At 44.9% G+C, this 21,456-nt stretch overlaps 1 protein-coding gene across 12 annotated transcripts in view; it reads left to right on the top strand.

Moving 5' to 3' along the window:
- The first annotated feature begins 304 nt into the window (after positions 1–304).
- Positions 305–21,456, top strand: part of LOC118003398 (protein mono-ADP-ribosyltransferase PARP6) — a 62,342-nt gene continuing 41,190 nt past the window's right edge. For 2 of the 12 annotated variants that reach the window (XM_034994401.1, XM_034994400.1), the window contains exons 1-19: positions 1,125–1,672; positions 3,790–3,987; positions 4,621–4,698; positions 5,450–5,544; positions 5,969–6,029; positions 6,269–6,359; positions 6,793–6,859; positions 9,829–9,978; positions 11,133–11,343; positions 11,839–11,892; positions 14,098–14,193; positions 14,793–14,885; positions 15,511–15,636; positions 17,094–17,159; positions 18,068–18,135; positions 19,419–19,467; positions 19,714–19,826; positions 20,572–20,644; positions 21,362–21,431. In XM_034994401.1, coding sequence (XP_034850292.1) covers positions 3,985–3,987; positions 4,621–4,698; positions 5,450–5,544; positions 5,969–6,029; positions 6,269–6,359; positions 6,793–6,859; positions 9,829–9,978; positions 11,133–11,343; positions 11,839–11,892; positions 14,098–14,193; positions 14,793–14,885; positions 15,511–15,636; positions 17,094–17,159; positions 18,068–18,135; positions 19,419–19,467; positions 19,714–19,826; positions 20,572–20,644; positions 21,362–21,431 — 1,564 coding nt within the window. In that variant the 5' untranslated portion in view covers positions 1,125–1,672; positions 3,790–3,984. Of the gene's footprint in view, positions 1,673–1,788; positions 1,948–3,789; positions 3,988–4,620; positions 4,699–5,449; positions 5,545–5,968; positions 6,171–6,268; positions 6,360–6,792; positions 6,860–9,828; positions 9,979–11,132; positions 11,344–11,838; positions 11,893–14,097; positions 14,194–14,792; positions 14,886–15,510; positions 15,637–17,093; positions 17,160–18,067; positions 18,136–19,418; positions 19,468–19,713; positions 19,827–20,571; positions 20,645–21,361; positions 21,432–21,456 lie in introns of those variants that run through there. The other 10 variants (XM_034994412.1, XM_034994411.1, XM_034994410.1 and 7 more) reach the window with 10 other exon arrangements.

Raw genomic sequence — 21,456 nt, 5'->3', positions numbered from 1 at the left:
ACGGTGTTGCCGCGCGAGCGTGCGCAGAGTGGCTCTGCGCGCCCGTGACGGAACGACGAGTCGTGGGGGAGCGCGACCTCGCCCGCCCGGCCCGGCCCCCGCCCCTTGGCCTGCCGCTCCGCCCCCGCGGGGCGTCCCGGGCCGCTCGTCCCCTCAGCGGCGGCCGCACGCGGCCCGGGGTCGCCGTGAGTACTCGCGAGGGCGGCCTGTGGGGCGGCCGCCACGGGAACGGGTCGGGGCTGCCGGGCCACGGGAAGGGTGCGGGGCCCGCCCCGCCTCGGCTGGGGTGGATGAAGTGAGGGGCTCGGACCGGGTGGTTCTGAGGGGCGCTCCTAGGTTTGACGGGCTTCGCTCAAGGCCGGGCGGCTGGCAACACCGATCGGGCACAGAGCTTCTTCCCCGGGAGGCAGGAGTTGGGGGTCTCCGGAGGAAACCGGAGAAGAGCTATGACTGCTCCCCCCCAGGGAGGCCTCAGGGCCTGCCCTGGAAGCGCGGATGGCAGCCAGTGTTTGGGGGGCTAACTTCGTTTTCTCCCTCTACCGGGTATACCGGATTTAGCGCCAGCCTTTGAGAATCTCCCCTCCGTGGGTTCTCCCCCGCACTCTTTGTTCAGTGGCTTAGTCTTTCTGAGAAAGGAGCACTCGGTGTAGAGCGGAATAACCCCCTTTCCCGGGACTACAAAGCTGGGAGTCAAACCCAGAGTTAAACGTTGGGATCGGAGGCTTTTTTGGCTAGATGAAAAGTTGTCAGACCGAGAAGTGCCGGTGGACCTGGGGAAGGACTTTTGTGATCCGGACTTGAGGCTTATTTACATCTGGCCTGTTCCCATACAAATCCGTAAAGCCTTCTGTCTTAGCTGCCATCATCAGACTTAACACCGAGCTGAACACCCTTGTTTGGGTACTCTTCACACAGTGTATACTTGGCTCAGCTTCTCTTGAAAGGTTCCCTCCTTCACCTCATTTAGATAAATCAGATAGGTCTTTCTTGCTTAATTCATTAAACAACTCCTTTAATTAGTTATAACCACATTACAAGAAAATTGGATGTAATTAGGACCTGTCAAATGTTGCTTAAGTCCCAGTTCCACTATACTGATGCTAAGCAACTTGCTTGGCCTTCCTACACCTGGGTATTGTATGTATAACGTGAAAGCACTGAGATGATCTTTTAGGCTTACTCCTCTTTCAGATGTCTGTGATTCTGTGAATTTCATGACCCACCACTTCCCTTTTCCCACTCTTTAAACCCATTCGATACCTCCAGGGGAATGGGCATTGAGAGTAGAAGATGGGAGTCCCTTTCACTGAAACAGCCTGGTTTGGAAAAGATGGTGGTCTCTGAATTGTTTCTTCCCTGGACGAGAAAAATTCCCTCTAAACTGCCTTTTTCTCCTTGTGGTAACAGCAGAAACCAAGCAGCAACAGCCCTTGGAGAGAGGCTTAGTTTTTCTTGACTTCTACGGTGACAAAGACCTTGAGAAAGTTGGTACTTCTGGCCTACGCTGCCAACGTCTTACCACCCAGCCCGAGAGCCCAAGCTGGACATTAGTGCCTCCCTCTTTACTCCTCTGTGATCATCCAGATCAGCATCTGACTGTTTATTTTCAAATCTCACAAACCCAGCTCAGCCCTCAGATCTTCATAATTTTGGTTCTCAGCTGCTCTTTAAGGTGAATGGAGTCTTGCTTTTTAAAATCATTTTTGTATGATTTTGTCTATGTGTAGACACAATTAGGTTCTTCTGTGTATCTCCCTTTTGGTTTAGGTATCTAGCAGACAGTTCATTCATTCATCTATTCATTCAATAAGTATGAGTTGAGGTACTGACAACAGACCGTAAAGAGTCAAAGCCTCTGCCACCACAAAGCTTATATTCTGCTGGAAGATAAATAAAACAAACATTTTGTATGTCAGAGCATGGTGCTGTGGAAAACTGTAAAAGCAGGTAAGGGGGATAGAAAGTGCTAGCGTGAGTGTGTTGAGGTTTTGCTGTTTTATAGAGGATGGTCAAGATGACCTCTGAGCAGAAATCTGAAAGTAAGGAGCACGCCATATGGATATCTGAAAAGCATTCCAAGAAGAGGCAACAGCAGGGACAAAGGCTTTGTGGTGGGAGTATAGTTGATATGTTTGAAGAACGGCAAGTAGGCGGTTGTGGAGTTTCAGGGATAATTTTCCTGTTCACACTTAGAGTTGACTTTTTAGGGCCCCTGAAAAAGTGAAGGAGTAGCCTATGATTTTTTTTTAACTTGTTAGGGAATTTTCCAACTATACACAAGAGTATGAGAAACTCTCATGAACCCATCACTCAGGTTGATCATTGATATTTGCCGTATTTATTTCATTCCCCCCCAACCCCCTTTGGGGTGGAGTAGTATTTACAAGTAAATCTCAGCTATCAGGCCATTTCATCTCTAAGAACTTCAGTTGCAGTTTCCCTTTGCATGTTGTTTTTGATGAGTCAGGCACTGCTATCAGTTCGAGGACAGCTATGGTGTTTGCCTTGGCATTGTGCCGTATGTCCCCATCCTGGGTCAGTTGCCAGGCTTAAGTTGGTTATCTGGGGAATAGACCACAGGTCCTTGGAGCACACAAGGATTTAGAACAGTGGTTCTCCAATTTTTTATTTTTTTTTATTTTTTTTTTTTTAAGATTTTTTTTTTTATTTATTTATTTGACAGAGACAGAGACAGCGAGAGCAGGAACACAAGCAGGGGGAGCGGCAGAGGGAGAAGCAGGCTTCCTGCTGAGCCGGGAGCCCGATGCGGGACTCGATCCCAGGACCCTGGGATCATGACCTGAGCCAAAGGCAGTCGCTTAACCGACTGAGCCACCCAGGCGCCCGGTTCTCAAATTTTATCATGCCTCAGCATAACTTGGAGGGCTTATTAAAGCACAGATTACTGGACCCCCATCTCTGGAGTTTCTAATTCAGTAGGTCTTAGTAGGGGTCTGAAAATTTACATTTTAAATAAGTTCCCAGGTGATGCTGATGTTGCAGATCCATAGACCCCACTCTGATCTATAAACCAAAGGTTCAGTAGAACCATATTAGAGACCAAGAACGCTTCTGTTTAGGTTGGAGTGGGTGAGACAGATATGTGCAGAGCCAGGAAGGCCTGGATAGTTGTTCTTAATTTTGTGAAATGGCTAGGGGTTAGTGTTTTTCTGACTATTTATCGGGATCATTATTGCATTTTTATTTGGGGAGTAGGTTCCGAGATGAGTCCAGGGTATTATTTTGGCCATGACAACTCAGACCATGTATACCAGGGGATGTTCAGTGTTGTTGAGGACTTTTTAAGTTAGCTATGATTGTCATATAAAGGCTTCCAGTGATACTGATATTTAGTAAGACATGATGATTCAATTTGAGTAAATAACTAGGGGTAAAGATTCCCAAAAGAATCTGATTCTGATGAGGGTTGGTACTGTGAAGAATGTTCCTAAATGAACTGACTAGGCAAAGTAGCATATCATCTGGTCCTGCTACCATCACTTTTGCCTTCAGGGGTTGATACAGCATTATGATCTAAAGCAGGGACTTGCTCTAATCCAACTCTTGAGCTCAAATGGAACAGTAGTGTCTTATGTTTGTATAGTGCTTTCACAGTTCATTATCTTTAAAGAACTATGTGTACAAGTGTGTGTACATGCATGCAAGTATGTCTCTATGTGCAGGTGTCTGTCATATGTCTAATAAAAGTGTATCCATAAACGTGTGCTTGTGTAAATACCATCTAGCTGTTAAGTGGTGATGAAACCAATTGTTGTCTACTTTCCACAGGACAGTGACTTGTTACCACCACCACAGCAGAGCCTGACATCCCCAGCAGATCTCCAGTCAGCCCCTGACATCACCCCTTCCCTTGTCTCCCTCTGTGGCCTCCTAAATGCCCATCCCATTGGCCTGTGTTCAGCTGGTGGTATGGAGGGGTGCTGCCTAGCACTGACCTGGGAGTGTGTGTGACCCACTGACCCAATGGTGAGAACTGACTACCCATCTCTCCAACTGATCATCCAGGGGATAGATGGGACAAAGTGCAAACCTCATCTTTTCCTGGTATTTTCCCTTCCACCCTTTTGAAAGGTAGAGTTGGTTATCTGAAGTTAAAGGAAGAAGGAGCATGGAGACTGTATTACTTGGGGTGTGTACAGGTAGATTTTTTTGGGAAGGAAGGAGAGAGTTAAATAAGGGACAGAAAGGGAGTGATAAGAGAGCTTAGCTATGTGTGTAGCTGCTTTGCAGTAATGATCCTAGAAGAGGCCAGCCTGCACTAGGATCTAGATATGCCTAGGAATCAACATTGATGTTGAAGTCTGCATCCCTCCCCCACTGGCTGCCAGAGCCTCAATCATCATACCTACCCTCAAGAAGGCCAAAATTCCCTATCTTCCATCCCTCAGAAGTCAGAGGTAGGCCATGGATATGACCAGATCCAGGAAGAGACAGGTGTTCCCAAATGGTGAGATGAAGGGAGTAAAGGGAATAGGGCCTCAGTTATTCTGTCCCAAGGGGCCTCCCGTTCTTTGTGGGAATCTGTTTCCTATCACCCCACTCCATTCCATGGGATGATAGGGATCCAACAAAGGTTGTATCCTTATTTCTCATCACTAGGACATCAAAGGCCAGTTCTGGAATGATGATGATTCGGAGGGAGATAATGAATCAGAGGAATTTCTCTATGGAGTTCAGGTGAGATTACAGCCCCTAAAACCCATATTGGATAGTCTGAATGTGTGCTTCTCTGAATACAACAAGTAGTGAGAGATTATTCTGGAGCAGAGATAAGGTGAGGATACAATGCAGTGTTGGTGTGGTCTGAGCACTGTCTTGCAAGAGCTGATCTCATATCCTTGCTCTTGCCTGGGACTCCTACCTTTCTCAGAGTAAACTACATTCTTTGTATGTGAAAGCTACCCATGTGTTCCTGGTTGGAAATAATTAGTTTTTGACTCTTCCTTCACTAGTTAGTGGGTGTCATTTCATTCATTAGGGTCAAATTTTTAAAAGATTACCCTGCCAGTGATTGCTTCGTACTATCACTACCCAGGGCACAATCCTGAGGAGGAATGTTGGACTCTTCACACAGAACCATCTGAGTTAAATTCTGTGCTCTTCAGCCTGTCCTGAGTTCTCATGGAAGGGATACCTAAGTATCCCTGGTCAGGGTCAGAGGCAAAGCTGTAGACTTAAGGCTGTGTACTTCTTGAGCAAGGCCTGCATTTGGCCCACTGAAAGTTCATAGAGTGGAGATGGTGGGAGACTTGTGTGCCAGTGGTGGGTGGCTAGGGTCACCATCAAGAGCCCCTTCACAGAAGCTGCCTTTTGCTTATCTGTACTACTGCCGTTTGATTTTCTTGTTCCTGGTGTTTGTTCATGTTCTTTTTATTTTGTATCTCTCCCTTCCCTCCAAACCTCCCCACTGTTTTTGCTGCTGACTCAGGGGAGCTGTGCAGCTGACCTGTATCGACACCCACAGCTTGATGCAGACATTGAAGCCGTGAAGGAGATCTACAGTGAGAACTCTGTATCCATCAGGTGGGACTCCACTTCAGGAGCAAGCCACTTCTTTCTGAGCTGTGGGAGGCTAGAGGTTTTTTTCTTCTTATGGCATGATAGGGGGTCTGTGGACCTGGATAAATTAGGAGCTTAGTGATAGTGGGAGTTGCTCAGAATACTTAAGCTTAGCTGAGAGCAGTGATGAAAGAAATATAGCCACTTTTCTTAGAAGTTTCCTCTCATCCTAGAATCCCTCTAAGCTGATAGTTTGACCTTCGAGGTCAAAAGGGCTTCTGGCCTGGAGGAAGCCCTGATCGTGTAAGTGGCTTGAGGCTGTAGCTAAGTCTAGATACAGAGCTACCTTCCGCTTTCCCTCTCCCATGGCCCCAGGCTCAGTTTTCCCTCCACCTCAGTCTCTGTTCCCTTCTTTCTCCCTTAATGAGTCTCCCCTGTATCTCTGCAGAGAATATGGAACTATCGATGACGTGGACATTGACCTCCACATCAACATCAGCTTCCTCGATGTAAGTGGTGCTAGTACCTGCCAACAACATGTCTAGCTGGACTTGTGGATTTTGTCATGTAGGCCAGGAGTCTTTCCTGAGTGCTGTATTTGGAGCACATATTCTTCATCCTTGTCTTTCCTAGACCATCAGCAGACAGTGGTGTGTACTGTCATGTGCATGTGTGTGTCATATAGGGAAAACTTCCAAGTCCATTCCTCTCTGTGCTAAACTGGAACCTGTTTCCCTTACTCTTTTAGGAGGAAGTCGCTACAGCCTGGAAAGTCCTCCGAACAGAACCTATTGTGTTGAGGCTGCGATTTTCTCTCTCCCAGTACCTCGATGGACCAGGTAAAGGCAGTGACTTTGGGTATGTAGGTGCTTCAGTTGTGGTCTAGTCCAAAGTCCTAGGTTAACTGTGCCAGAGAAAAGCTAGGAATAATTTGGGTATAATTTGCAGGCCATTGGTAGGGGCTATTCATTCATTTCCTGTCACCTGCTAGCCATCCCATGAAGGCCTTCTTGGTTAATGAAATTGTTTTCTCTGGTCCCCAGATACTATTTATTCTTTCCGTTCCCCTCGACCTCCTCATAGAAGCTGAAGTGATTTGGAATTGGTCAGAAAGCTCCCAGAATCCGCCCTCTGCCTCAGATGCTTGCTTCTCCATCACTATTGGTTAGAGTACTCTTAGAATCTGAGGAAGCTCTTTCACTGAACCGGGGCTTTGGACTACCAGGAAAATAGAGACATGGACATACTAGGAGCTTTTTCTTCTCTTTGCAGAACCATCAATTGAGGTTTTCCAGCCATCGAATAAGGAAGGGTTTGGGCTGGGTCTTCAGTTGAAAAAGTAAGAACTTTGATCTTTCTGGTTATGGACATATGAGGGGAAGAGATAGACATATGGATGGACAGGCAGACCTTTGGGTGGAATGTTTCCTCCCAAAAATATCTTTCTGAGATGTGCCCAAGAAAGACTAAATAAATTGGGAAAGCCAAATTTATGGTTAGGTGGGAGACCCTCTGGTTCTGGGGTGTCTGGCCTTGAGACTTCCTGGAGGTGAGGTGGGGCTTATTAGTACTTACCATTTAAGGATAGGTACAACCCTAGAATTAGGGTCATGCTCTTCGTATTTTCTCTTGTGATTTTCTCAGAGTGGGGCTTTAGGAGCTCAGACAGTTTTAGTTTATGGAATGTGTTGAGTGTCTTGCTAATATTTGGTGTACAAAGAGAAATGAATTATATAGATTCTATCCTCAGTGAATATAGAGTCCAGTGGACACATGTTCTAATACAAGTGAACATGTAAGGTTTAAAAAGACTATAGAGAGGGACACCTGGGTGGCTCAATTGGTGAAGCGTCTGCCTTTGGCTCAGGTCATGATCCCAGGGTCCTGGGATCGAGTCCCGCATTGGGCTCCTTGCTCAGTGGGGAGTCTGGTTCTCCCTCTGCCTGCCACTCCCCCTGCTTGTGCTCTCTCTCTGTCAAATAAATAAAAATTAAAAAAACAAAACAATATAGAGGAAGGGGTGACTCAGTCTGGTGGTGGGTGGAGGGCTATGAGTGAATGAATGAAAGGGAGATGATTCATGTTTTCAAGGATGGATAAGAGTTGCCCATGCAGACAGACTCTGAGAGTGAATAACATTTGCAAGGACACAGTCAGGTGAAGCAGCCTCTGTGTAGGAAGCTCACGTAGTTAAATATTGCTAGTAAAATACAGGGGGTGAGTGGTAGGAACTGAAGCCAGAGAAGTAGGAAGGGGTCCAAATCAGAGAGGATCTTGGGCTTTTATCTTGTAGGCAGCGGGAGCATTGAAGGGTTTTAAGCAAAGAAAGGACGTGGTCAGACTTCGTTTTAGAGAAATGATTCTGGTAGTGCTGTGTAAACTAGGTAGGAGGGGGTGAGACAAGAGACCAGAACTAGTTTAGTAGGAGGCATTTGTAGAAGTCCAGACATGAGATGATGAGGGCCTGAGCCATAGTGTTAATGTGGGTGAGAATAGAGATGAAAGATAAACTAGAGAAATTTGTGGAGTATAAAATCAGTAAGACTTGAAGACTGATTTGGATATGTTGTATGTGGTCATAAAAACCAAGGAATAGTGGAAAATTACGCTTAGGTTTCCAGCCTAGATGGGTAAATTATAAAACACCAAATTAAATAGGGATATAAGAAGAAGAGCAGGTTTATGGGATAAGGATAGATAATTAGTTCCATTTTAAACATATTGTTTAAAGATAACCTTGGGGGGGTTGTTGCCTGGGTGGCTCAGTCAGTTAAGTGTTCAATCTTGGCACAGGTCTTGATCTCAGGGTGGTGAGTTTAAGCCCCACATTGGGCTCCATGCTGGGGATGGAGCCTACTTAAAAAACAAAAACAAAAACAAAAAAACCTTGGGATATTCAGGTGGAGGCACTCAGTACATAGATATGTCACAGAAGTTAGGGTTGAAAATATATTCACTGAATGGGTGGAGATTACAACCAGTGTAGAGTATGAGATTGCTAAGGGAAAACATGATAAAAAGAAAATAGGATCAAGGGCAAAACACCCTTTGACATTCAGACAAAATACCCAAGAAAAGCAGCAGGGTGGGCAGAAAAAGAACACTGAAGGTAGGTCAAAGAAGTTAAGAATAGGAAGCGAATGGTGTCACAGAAGGCAAGGGGGAGAGTTTCTACAAGGAGGGCAAAATGCCAGAAAGGATAAAGGATAAGTAAGAGGAGAACTTAAGAGTTTTTGTTGGATTTAGCATCAAGGTAAGAGCAACCATAGTGGAGTGGTGAAGGTAGAAACTGGACTACAGTGAGTGGTTAGCAATGAAGTAGAAACAGTAAGTGTGGACTGAGATACTTGGATGAGGATAGGAAGGGAAGAAGGAGATGTAACTAGACTGAGGTGCAGAAACCGAAACTTTTTGGAAGGCAGCTATGCTCACCACTATACCACCAACGCAGAGGAAACCGGAACTTTTTGTAGACTTTGGGAAAGGAACTGACAGGAAAGGGGGATGATTGATGGATCAACGTCCCTAAAGAGGCAAGAAGGGGCTGAGATCTAGAGAACAAATAGGGGAATTAATAGAAGGGTCACCTTGTCTCCTGTGAATGGAGGAATCAAGGTAGAGTGGAAATGGAAATAGATTTTTTAGTAGGGTTGGAAAATTAAGGGAGCTGGTAACGATGGCTTCAATTTTCTGTTAAGAAGGAAGAGGCTATCAGCTGTAGGTGAAGTTAAAAGCTTAGAGAAGGCGGTAAGGATTTAGAATAATAGCTTAGAGTAATGCCAGAGAGGACTGATCAAAGACAAGTGAAAGAATTGACAGGACTAGCTGAGGGCCCAGCTCAAGTTGGAAGCCATAAGTTTGGGGATATAATTTTTTGCCTAGCAAGTCAGTACCCCTCATGTCCCTACTCTTTCACTATTTACAAAGTAGAGGGTGGTACTCAATTCCATCCCACTACTTCTGTTCCACTGTCAGTATAGTCATTCTTGGCAGTATATTCCCAGGTTCATGGCCATTGAAGGCTCACCTTTGAGATCTTCCATTAAAGGCAAATCATCTCAGAATTGTTCTGGTCCATTAGACCAGGTAATGGGAGTGGATATTTACCCCTCAGGTAAAGAGGTACTTTAGGACAGTAGATTTCCATGTGCTAAGGTCATTATCAGGGGATCTTTAGACACACTTCCCCACCACAACTAGCTTTACAGCCCCTGGGTCTGAATTTTAGGTTAATTGCTTTTCATAGTTTATTCCTTGACCTATTCCCCTGCCTGAGTTTTTGTAAGCCTGTTCTCTTTGATTCCTTAGGATCCTGGGTATGTTCACTTCCCAACAATGGAAGCATCTCAGCAACGATTTCTTGAAGACCCAGCAGGAAAAGAGGCACAGTTGGTTCAAGGCAAGTGGTACCATCAAGAAGTTCCGAGCTGGCCTCAGCATCTTCTCACCCATCCCCAAGTAAGTGCTCCCCTAGGAGCAGATCATCTCTAATGACCGTGGTCTTGTCTGAGCTTCCACCCCACTTTCTTGATTACCTAAAGTTATCTATTTTGCCCTCTCCTAAGGTCCTCTAAATTCTGCACCTTTAACTGTTAACACCACCCACACCGTCCTGTCCCCTTGGTGTCTTTATCCTTGTACTTCTGACACCAGTATTCATACCTTGTCCTTTATGTAAAACACAATACCTAGCTCATGGTATGTATTTGAAGAATTGTATGCTAATTTTTTCCATCTTTTCTTTTTTTGAACCTCATCTATTACTCCCTCTCCTAAGAAGGCAGAATCTGAGAATAGTCATCAACTCCTTGTTCTCATGAGAGGGTGCACTGATTTATTATCTAGGTTTTAGAAATAAATATTGTTGTTCTCTGTCCCCAGGCCTACATTTTGTCCCCCTGGGGCCTCTGACTTGCCCAAAGGCTAATATAAACCCAGATTTGTAGCTTCCCAGGCACTATTATTGACAGACATTAGGCTCTTTGGGTTGCAACTGCTTCTTGCTTAGTACAGTATTTAGCACGTAATCATATGTATATAAACACCACACACACACACACACACACACACACAGAGTAAATGAAACAGGCATCCTGTCCAAGGGATCATTCCATACCTGGCCTAGATGCCATAGAGATTGACTGAGACTTTGCCTCTGCCTGTTCTCCGTGTTCCAATCTGAAGAACACACAAATAATGACATAAGAATCAATTCAGGTTTGTGATCTACTTGTTTTAAAAGTGTTTAAGATCCAATGGAACTTGCCTCAGGTAGGAGTTCTTCTTTGGCTTAAGTCACTTCACCCATCCTGGCCTAGGACACACTTATCTCCAGTGTTTTGTTTTTTTTAATTAAAGGTTTTTATTTATTTATTTGACAGAGAGAGATACAGTGAGAGAGGGAACACCAGCAGGGGGAGTGGGAGAGGGAGAAGCAGGCTTCCCGTGGAGCAGGGAGCCCGATATGGGGCTCGATCCCAGGACCCTGGGATTGTGACCTGAGCCGAAGGCAAACGCTTAATGACTGAGCCACCCAGGTGCCCCTCTCCAGTGTTCTTCTAGGGCTCATTCTGAATCCGTAGTTTCATCACTTCTCTTTGCTCTCTCTCCAGATCTCCCAGTTTCCCTATCATACAGGACTCCATGCTGAAAGGCAAACTGGGTGTACCAGAGCTTCGAGTTGGGCGCCTCATGAACCGTTCCATCTCCTGCACCATGAAGAACCCCAAAGTGGAGGTGTTTGGCTACCCTCCCAGTCCCCAGGCAGGTCTCCTGTGCCCCCAGCACATGGGCCTCCCTCCCCCAGCACGGACCTCTCCTTTGGTACATGGGCTGGGGAGGGTTTGACTTGGGTGTCAGGAGGGTGGGAATGGAAATGTGGGAGTATAGCTTCTCAACATGAGGTGGGAGTATGGTTTTTCAGGCATCCTAAATCAAACTTGGACATGTACCATGAATGGGTAGAATGGAGCACATTTTTTAATAGCTGAAAACATAACTGTCTGGCAAGCTTCTCTGATACTAGGCCATGAGGCAGGGAGTCTGAGCTTGGGCATCCCAAGATGTCATGTATGATTTTATTAGGTTGTGGTTAGGACTTGGTCATCAGCTGCTGTATTAACCTATCCGCCTACCTTGAAGAAGGTAGGAACCTTTGGCAAAAATGTCTAAAGGTCTTCTCTACAGGTTTGGGATTATTTAGGCTAATTGGAGGTAGGGCGTAGCTATTTCTGGAGAATCCTAGGTGATGAGTGTGAGGTCTTTCTAGGCACCAGCTTCATAGGAGGCTCATGATGTCTCTCTTTCTACTCTCATCAGGTCAGTGGTCACTGCAAGAACATCCCCACTCTGGAATATGGATTCCTTGTCCAGGTAATTGAGTTCAAAGCTTCATTCCTAAGCCTTTCCCCTGTTACCTGACTCATCTGTTCCCCTAACATCTCCCAGCTCCTCAGTCAGTTAACAGATATTTCCTGAGTTGCTCTGCTCTTAGAACTGTACTAAGCATTGTGTGGATAGGAGAAAAGAAGGCATAGTTCCCATCCTCAAGAAGCTTATGGCATTATTGGGAAGACGCTAACAGATCATGTCTGATCAAGTGCCAAATGATGCACAACAAATTTTAAGTGCATTGGTGTCCAGATATGAGAGGGATTGACACTGATTTCCTTATGATCCCCAACATCCTCACTCAAGTGGTCTTCAGTTTTCCCTATACCGCTTTCACTGCTCAGCTACTACTGGGTTATTTCTTTTTCATATCTCTTTATTCCCTGGACATGCTTTCTTTGATTTTTGCATCTCTATTATTTTTGTTCCCATCATTCCCTCCTCTGGCCTTCCTCCCCATATCTGCCTTTTGCAGTCAAGGCTCAATGCTATCTGTATCATAAAATTCTTCTCCATTACTCCAATCATACTAGGTTGGAGTGATCTCTTCTCTCATTGAACTCTTAAGATGCTTGTTGTTTTGTATGGCACCTGTGTGTCACATACCATATGCTTTGAGTTGTAATTAGTTTGTATACATGCCACACCTCCCTTGTTGGTGTTGAGGGTTTGAGAAGACAATCTTTTATGTTATTGCATAATCAAGGAAACCATTCACCAAACTGGGTACATAGTGGGCATTCAGTACATCTGAGTGAATAAAAGCCCTTGCATGTCCCTTTACCAGCCCAAAAGTATGTGAAATGGGAACAACTTGATTCATACAAAACCTGGTACCTGATAGAAAGAGTCATGGTAAGACAGAGTGTGGTTTGGGGCGCCTGAGTGGCTCAGTCGTTGGGTGTCTGCCTTCGGCTCAGGTCATGATCCCAGGGTCCTGGGATCGAGCCCCGCATTGGGCTCCCTGCTCTGCGGGAGGCCTGCTTCTCCCTTTCACACTCCCCCTGCTTGTGTTCCCTCTCTCGCTGTGTCTCTCTCTGTCAAATAAATAAATAAAATCTTTAAAAAAAAAAAAAAAAGACAGAGTGTGGTCTTATTTTGTTATTGTTGTTTTTTTTTTAGGTTTTGTTTTTGTTTTTAAGTAAGCTCTACACCAGTGTGGGGCTTGATGAGCTCATGACTCTGAGATTGAAAGTTGTGTGTTCCACTGACTGAGCCAGCCAGGTGCCCCTAGACAGGACGTTTTACTTTTTTTTTAATTAATTTATTTTTTTAAAGATTTTATTTATTTATTTGACAGAGAGAGACATAGTGAGAGCAGGAACAAGCAGGGGGAGTGGGAGAGGGAGAAACAGGCTTCCCGCGGAGCAGGGAGCCCGATGCGGGGCTCAATCCCAGGACCCCGGGATCATGACCTGAGCCGAAGGCAGATGCTTAACGGCTGAGCCACCCAGGTGCCCTAGACAGGACGTTTTAAAAAATTCTTTAGTAATGAGCACTGGCTGTTATATGCAACTGATAAATCACTAAATTCTACCCCTGAAACTAATAAAACACTATATGTTAAGTTAAAACAATTTTTTTTTAGGGTATTGCCAAATGGCTCTGGATTTGTGCTCTCTTCCCAACAGAATTGTGTCTATGCTTTTGACGAGTGGACAGGCTGATTGTTCTGGGTAGTTGAAATGGCTTCTCAGGCCTCCTACCATGTAATCATGGACTGAATATTCACCTATCTCAGAGGGACAATCTGTAATTACCACAACTAAGGTTAATAGTTTGGGTAGTACCTGTTAATGTTTATAAAATACTACCATGAAGGGGCACCTTCATGAAATTATCTCATTAATCTCCATTCCTCTGTGGGGTTAATAATACCCACTTTATAAATGAAGAAACAAGGCTCAGGTTAACTGATTTGCCCAAAGTTATATATGTTATCAAGTGGTAGAGGGGGGTAGGATTTTAACTCAGGTCTTCTGCCATGGCTGTTCCTGTGTTTACTGTAATATATAGTTGCAGCTCTAGAGTTGGGCCATCAGTTTAACTAAGCGCAGGGCCCAAAAATAGATTCTGCCTTAGGCACAGGGCTGGGAGTAGGGAGAGTAGCTGGAAAGAAGCTTAAATAATTTCCCTTACCTGTGCCTGTACTTCCAAAGGACTTGATACAATCTCTTCTCTCCTAAGATCATGAAGTATGCAGAACAGAGGATTCCAACGTTGAATGAGTACTGTGTGGTGTGTGATGAGCAGCATGTCTTCCAGAATGGGTCCATGCTCAAGGTACATGCCCTAATTTGTGACCCTCTTCCCTTGGACCCTTAGCCAAGGCGCCTTCACTCCTCATCTCGCCTTTCTTCCTAGGTCTATGGTAAAGGTAGAATTCTGTCCATACTCCCTGAGACTCTAGAAATAATTGTTTTTCTCAGAAAACAAATCTCAGCAGTCCTGTTTGGAAAGATGAGGATATATGAACATTTTTGAAGTTATAACCCCCACCCAGTATTTAAAAATAGGGATCAGGTATTGATCAAGATGATTGCATATAATGGTGTTCTCAAGGACTCCCAAGTCTAGGTAGGTGGACAGACACTGCACTATAAGTATGGAGAGGAGACACGAGCAGTGTTGTGGAAACTCACAACAGAGAACATCTAACTACCTAGGGAAGTCATGGAAGGCTTCATAGAGAAGATAGCATTCTCTCTCAAACTTACACATAAGGCGTTTTAATTAAGACTAATTTGTAGTTTTCTTATGATGTAGAGGGCCCCAAATTCCTACCTCATTCTAGAGTTGTCTGAGGTCAGATTTGTCCTCTCTATAACACCTTCTTACTGCACACCCTGTGCCACTACTGTCTGTTTAATATGTCCATCCAGCCAGCCGTCTGTACTCGTGAGCTGTGTGTTTTCTCCTTCTACACTCTGGGAGTCATGTCCGGAGCTGCAGAGGAGGTCGCCACTGGAGCAGAGGTATGGGAGAGGGAAAAGCTGCTGGAGAACTGGCATCAAGAAAGGCCAGGCAACCTAGCAGTTTCACTCCTTGCAATTTAACCTCCAGAAATGCTTACATGTGTAAGAATGTTCAAGATACTCTTGTTTGTAATAGTGAAAAAAAAAACATGGATATAATTCCATCTCTGGGGTTCTGTTAAAGATACCATGGCATGTCCTTACAGTGGAAATACTATACAGCTATTACTTATGGGTAGAACATTATATATAAAAAAGATAATGCAACAGTAAGTGTAGTGTAGTTTTTTTTTCAGTTGCCTATTTAATAAAATAACTAGTTCCATAGGAAGAATAATCTGAAAGGATAGACATCAGACTTAACAGTAGTACCTGTGATGTGTGAGATTTGTTTGGGGGTGGGGGATGATTTTTATCTTTTCTTTAGTCACTTTTTAATTCAATGTTACTTGAATTTTTATAAGCAGCCTGTATTTTCTAATGAAACCATAAGCATATTTGCTTTTTAAAAAGAACAGCAGAGAGAAGTGCTGAGAGCCTCCAAAAGGTGGACCTATGCTGGATACTATGTGACTCCCAGCTCTGGGAGATCCTTTAGCTTCTGCCCTCTTTCTTTTCTCCTAAGGTGGTGGATCTGTTGGTGGCCATGTGTAGGGCAGCTTTGGAGTCCCCTAGAAAGAGCATCATCTTTGAGCCTTATCCGTCTGTGGTGGACCCCACTGATCCCAAGACTCTGGCCTTTAACCCCAAGGTATCGTTGCTTGGGAAGAAAGTCAGGGCTAAGGAATAGAAATGATAAGAGATAGTGGGAGTCTGTGGGCTGTCGTTCTAGTGTATATAATAGCTTGGAATGCGGGACAGAAGGAATGGAACACTTGGTTGTTGGGAACTCTTAAACCCCAAGCTTTAGCTGTTTTAACTAACTGAGTTTGTTAGAAGGAGGAGAGAAGAATTAACATTATTGGGTTTTACTAGTGAAGAATATCGACTTTGGAACCAGACAGACCTGGATTCCATTTGAGGTTGGTTCTACTCTTCCATGGCTGAATGGTGTAAGAAAAGTTGCTTAACCTTTCTGAACCTTGATTTCCTTATCTGTAAAAAGGGGATAATACCTATCTTGCAGGTTGTTATAAAAATGAGAGATAATATATGTAAAGTACTGTATTAGGGTTCTCCAGAGAAACAGAACCAGTAGGAGATATATATAGAAAAAGATTTATTAGAAGGAAGTGGCTCGTGTAGTTATGAAGGCTGAGAAGTCCCAGGATCTGCAGTTGGCAAGCTGATGACCCAGGAGAGCCAGTGGTGTAAATTCCAATCCAAAAGCTGGCAGTCTTGAGATCCAAAAAGAGCAGATTTTTCAATTCCAGTCCAAAGGTAGGAAAAGACCAGTGAGTGTCCTAGCTTCAGCAGTCAGGCAGGGAGAGTTCCCTCTTCCTTGGCCTTTTTGTTCTCCTCAGACCTTCAACTGATTGTGTGAGGCCCATCCAAATGAGGGCAGGCAATCTGCTTTACTTAGTCTGCTGATTCCAAGGTTAATCTCATCTAGAAACACCCTCACAGACACACCAAGAGTAATGCATGACAAAATGTTCAGGTACTCCATGACCCAGTTAGATCAACTTGATTAACCACTGACAAAATTAACCATCACAAGGGGCGCCTGGGTGGCTTAGTCGTTAAGTGTCTGCCTTTGGCTCAGGTCATGATCCCAGGGTCCTGGGATCGAGCCCCAAGTTAGGCTCCCTGCTCAGCGGGAAGCCTGCTTCTCCCTCTCCCTGCTTGTGTTCCCTCTCTGTCAAATAAATAAAATCTTAAAAAAAAAAATTAACCATCACAAGTACCCAGCAGAGTGCCTCACTATTACCCTTCTTGCTATGTATCAGGCACTATATAGGTTCTTTACATATGTTATTTAGTCCTCAGAACATCTCTGAGAGTGTAGTGGGAATTTTTATCTTCATTAACATACAGGGATACGAGGTTCTAAGAGGTTAAGTAACTTCCCCTATTACTTCTAGCTGGTAAAAGAGAACTAGCAGGTGATTCCAGAACTGTCTGACATTCAATCTGTGTTCTTTCCATGACATGCTATTTCCCTGGGGCCTAGACTTCTTTTGTACATCTGGCCCTCCCTTTTCATTACATCTTACTCACCTCTACTTTTCTTCATCTGGGTCTTCTCTTCCTATTGATTCCCCACAGAAGAAGAATTATGAGCGACTTCAGAAAGCTCTGGATAGTGTGATGTCCATCCGGGAGATGACCCAGGTATTCTGCCCTCTGCCTGTCCTGCTTAAGTGCCCTGTTGTGCTTGGAATCCATGGGAATGGAGTGAAGATTTAGAAATGCTACTCAGATTCCTCACTGTATTTTCTTTAGTCTTCCCTCTTCAGCCTTCCCAATCCTTGTTCTCTGTTATTCCTCTTTCTCACTCCTGATGTCTCTCTCAACCTTTACCTTTGCTGCCAATTCCTTCACAAGTTGTTCATATTTAATGTTTTCCCCATAATTCTTAGGGAATTAGAGAAGTGAGTGAAAGACTTTTGCCCAGGGTTGGGAGGGTGAGGAGGGGGCTTGGACGTAAGGAACTAGCCCCAGGGGCCTACATCTTCTGTCCTTCTAGGGGTGGGGCAGCCACATGGAGCAGTGACCATCCTTTGACTCAAGGCTGCCCCTCACCAGACTTCCCCACCCCTCGTCTGCAATCTCTGCATGAATAGACATTCATTTGTACTCACATTTACAGGTGGGCCTCTTCTCAGCAAATCCTATATTATCACAGTTCAGATTAACACATAAGATATACCTAGGAGGGATGATTTGTCAGAAGGACTCTGCTTTATGTAAAGTTTTACCACAGGATTCCTTAGCCTGATCTTTTTGGGACATTGATTTTATTTATTTTTGATTTAAAGTCAACTTTTTAGGGTTGTAGGAATTGCATAAAATGAGGGAGACCCACCTGCATGTTGTTTTGTAAGCATTTTCAGTCATTTTCATATTTATTTATGAGTCTTCTCAATCTGACTGGGCTCCTTGAGGGTGGGAACCCCATCTCCGCTTGCCTCTCTGTGGCCTACGGTGCCTACCTTGCCCTGGGCCCTGATAGTCAGTCTGTTGTAAGTGGGAGGGCCCCACCTCTCCTGGGAGGTAACTTTATGGCCTCTGTCTTACAGGGCTCATATCTAGAAATCAAGAAGCAGATGGACAAGCTGGATCCCTTGGCCCATCCTCTCTTGCAGTGGTAAGTAGTATGGATAGAATGGTTCATCCTTCGGGGATTGGAAGGGAGGTGTGGGGGTGTATATTAGACATGGAACCTACACCTTCTTTTAGAGGCAGTTTTAGCATCGTCCCTGAGGTTATAGATGTTCTGGCTGCTTTTTCTTGGGGTTTTATTGATATACTGCCCTGAAAAGAACTCAGAGCCTACTAAGAACTCACAGATTCTGACATCATGTTTCGGGTTCTCTTTAGGTGTTGTTTCCCAGTAGGTTTTTAAGTATCCTCTGTATGTAAGCATTAGTACTGTTAAAGCTCAGTTTTCTGTGCATCCAGAGAAGTCTGTCTCCCTCTTCTACTCCCTTTCCCCGTCTCAAGGCCTTCCCTGTTGTTGTACACTGTCCAGAGCCTTGAGGCACTATTATTATTCCTTTCTAACAAAGATCCTGAACATTTCTACTGCCCTCCACCTCCTGCCCTCCTTCCCTGATCTTGATTTCTGTTGTTTTCCTGACATAGCTTTCCCCTCTTTTCCTCGTCAGCTTTTGACATCAGTACTTTCTCAATGCAGCATGCTCCCACATAGCATGAGGAGTGATCAGGCATAGACTATCCAGGATGGCATCACAAGTAAATGGGTGAAGCCCAAAGAACCAAACTGTATCCGCTACATGAGATAACATTGCCTTGCTGAGCCCTCACTGTTTTATGCCTTTGTTCTCTCCTGTGCTCTGAGTTCAGCCGACACACAGCCCAATTTGTCCTTGAATCCTCAGGAAGATTGTTGTAGTTTCTTCTGTTTTTTTCTCCAGCCCAAACAGTAACTTTCTTTCCATTCCTCCCCATCCTCAAGAGCCCTGAAGGCTTCCTCTGAGCTCAGATGGGATGGCTCTTGAGCCCCAGTTGTATGTCTCTAAATCCCAAGTACAAGTTGTCACCCTGCTAATACAGATCCCTGCTTTCTGATTTTTTTTTTTTTTTTTGTAGCTGATCTTATGTACTCTTCCTTTTGTATTATCCTTTTCTCTTCCTAGATGTAGCAGTCTCCCTTTCATCCCTGTCTTTCGTCCATCGTTTACCCAGTAACTAGCTGGTCTCTGGTCGGTAGCTTCCCTTTTACATTTTTCTACACGAGCATTACCACCCCAGGAGTACCCAGATAGTGATCTGAACATTTCACACAAGGCAGACAGCCCTGGAATCCTTGCTTGTTCTCCCAGGGGTTCAGCAAGGCTGCTGCTTTGTTCTGGATGGTCTGGCCAAACATTCATTCTTTCCATTCCTTTTTTTTCTGTTTTATGCTAGGATCATCTCTAGCAACAGGTCACACATTGTCAAACTACCTCTCAGCAGGGTAAGTGACTATTCTTCTAAACTCTTGAAATTTCTGGTGAGGGGCAGAGAGGGGCCCCAAACCAGCTAACCACATTGGTCCTAGACTTGTTTCATTGGCTCTGTCCATCAACAGTAGTCTTTGGACCTAAGCATAATCTCTTTATTTGGGGTCAGTGCAAGCCTGATTTGCTCCCTGGCCCCAACCCTTCCCTCCCTGATCTCCATTTCTGCTCTGTTTTCCTGACCCGACCCCCACCCTGGGCAGCAGCTGAAGTTCATGCACACCTCACACCAGTTCCTCCTGCTGAGCAGCCCTCCTGCCAAGGAGGCTCGGTTCCGGACCGCCAAGAAGCTCTATGGCAGCACCTTTGCCTTCCAGTGAGGAGGGTGGGGACTGGGAGTGGGGGTGGGGAGGACAACAAATAATTCAGGGGGATGGGAGGGCAACTTCACTTGAGGTATATGAGTGTGTGTTACCTATGTCCACTAACTGATCAGTCAAATATTTATTATTATTATGGTAGGTGCTGTAGAAGGTAAAAAGATACATATGATATGGTCTTTACTCTCAAGCTACTTATGTTATAGTTGAAGAAAAATGACATTTACATATAAAAAGATGTGGTTGAAGGAACAGATCAGAGGAGATAGATCTGAAAGCTACTTGGAAGGAAATCAGTGATTTATGCCGAATTGTGGGAGGGGAGAGAAAGTGAGAGAGAGATTAAGAAGGGCGTAGTGGTGCCCTTTTCTTAAAATAGATGTCAAATCAGGACTGGCAGCCGTATTTGGGATCAGTGATAATTTGTTGAGTGTGAGATGCATCTACTTAACTTTGAAATATCAGGAAAATAGACAAAATGCTGAACCAGCATTTGGGGATTTAGGATGGGACTACCTGAAGCACAGAAAAAAGGATGGGACTGGAAATTAAGATGGAGGGTTAGCCACACACACATATCTTGCATGCCTGTGACTGTATCCATGTGCGTGTCCATCACTAGGTGTATCTGTGTCTATCATCATGTCCTGTGTGGGTGAGGATGGGTGGGAGTGGCAGTCTTAGAAGTGCTTCTGGGAACCTCATACTGTGAGGACACATGTCTTCTACCCTGCCTTACAGTGGGTCCCACATTGAGAACTGGCATTCGATCCTGCGCAATGGGCTGGTCAATGCATCCTACACCAAACTGCAGGTGAGGCTGTGCCCCTTTCCCTTTCTCTCCACACCCCCTCCCTGCCCCACTCAGTTTTGGGGAAGGCTGCTCTAGAGTACTCAGCTGTTTTTGCCTCAGCATCCTCAAATCTAGCCTGTTGTGGGGCTTCCCTAGGAAAGAGGTTGAAATTGTTTGTATAGAATGAATGTGGCTGTTGTATCATTGACCCCAGGCTGTATTTTTTGGTGGTTTCGGGAACGGGATTGTAGTAATAGGCAGGAATATGAATTGCTAACTGCAGCCACTGTGATGAATTAACCTGTTAGACAAAGCTTTTTAATTTATGTGACTGTCATTCAGTCAATTCAGAGAATTGATATGAAAGACTTGTTTCTTTGGCCTGTGAGCCTCCAAGGAATGCATATTGTCCCTCCTCTTGGCTACCTGTTCTATAGTTCCTTTTTTGGAATCTGCATATGTGCCAAGGCCTGGGGACAGGAGTATGGATTCTGAGGGACTGACTCAGTGGCGCTGCCACTCCTCACTTTCAAAGACATCAATATCTAGTAGGACAAAGGGGTTAATCTGCAGCCACTTTTCAGCCAATCAGCTTTTCAAGAGTAGGTTCCTAGTGTTATCTGAATGAGTGAGAAGGTAATTGGAGGGACAGAGGGCTGGATAAGCCTTGTGGCTGCCTAATATACAGCCATGGGAGGGCCCAGGCTCATATTGCTCATCCTGGTGTTTCCCTGCAAGCTGCATGGAGCAGCCTATGGCAAAGGCATCTACCTGAGCCCCATCTCCAGTATTTCCTTTGGATACTCAGGTAAGAAATACTCTCTGGCCACCTT

The sequence above is a fragment of the Mirounga leonina genome, unplaced genomic scaffold, assembly GCF_011800145.1.
Source record: "Mirounga leonina isolate KUSES-001 unplaced genomic scaffold, KU_Mleo_1.0 Mir_91, whole genome shotgun sequence".
Lineage (NCBI taxonomy): Eukaryota > Metazoa > Chordata > Mammalia > Carnivora > Phocidae > Mirounga > Mirounga leonina.
The sequence above is the reverse complement of the archived record's forward strand: the minus strand, read 5'-3'. Positions and strand labels throughout refer to the sequence as shown.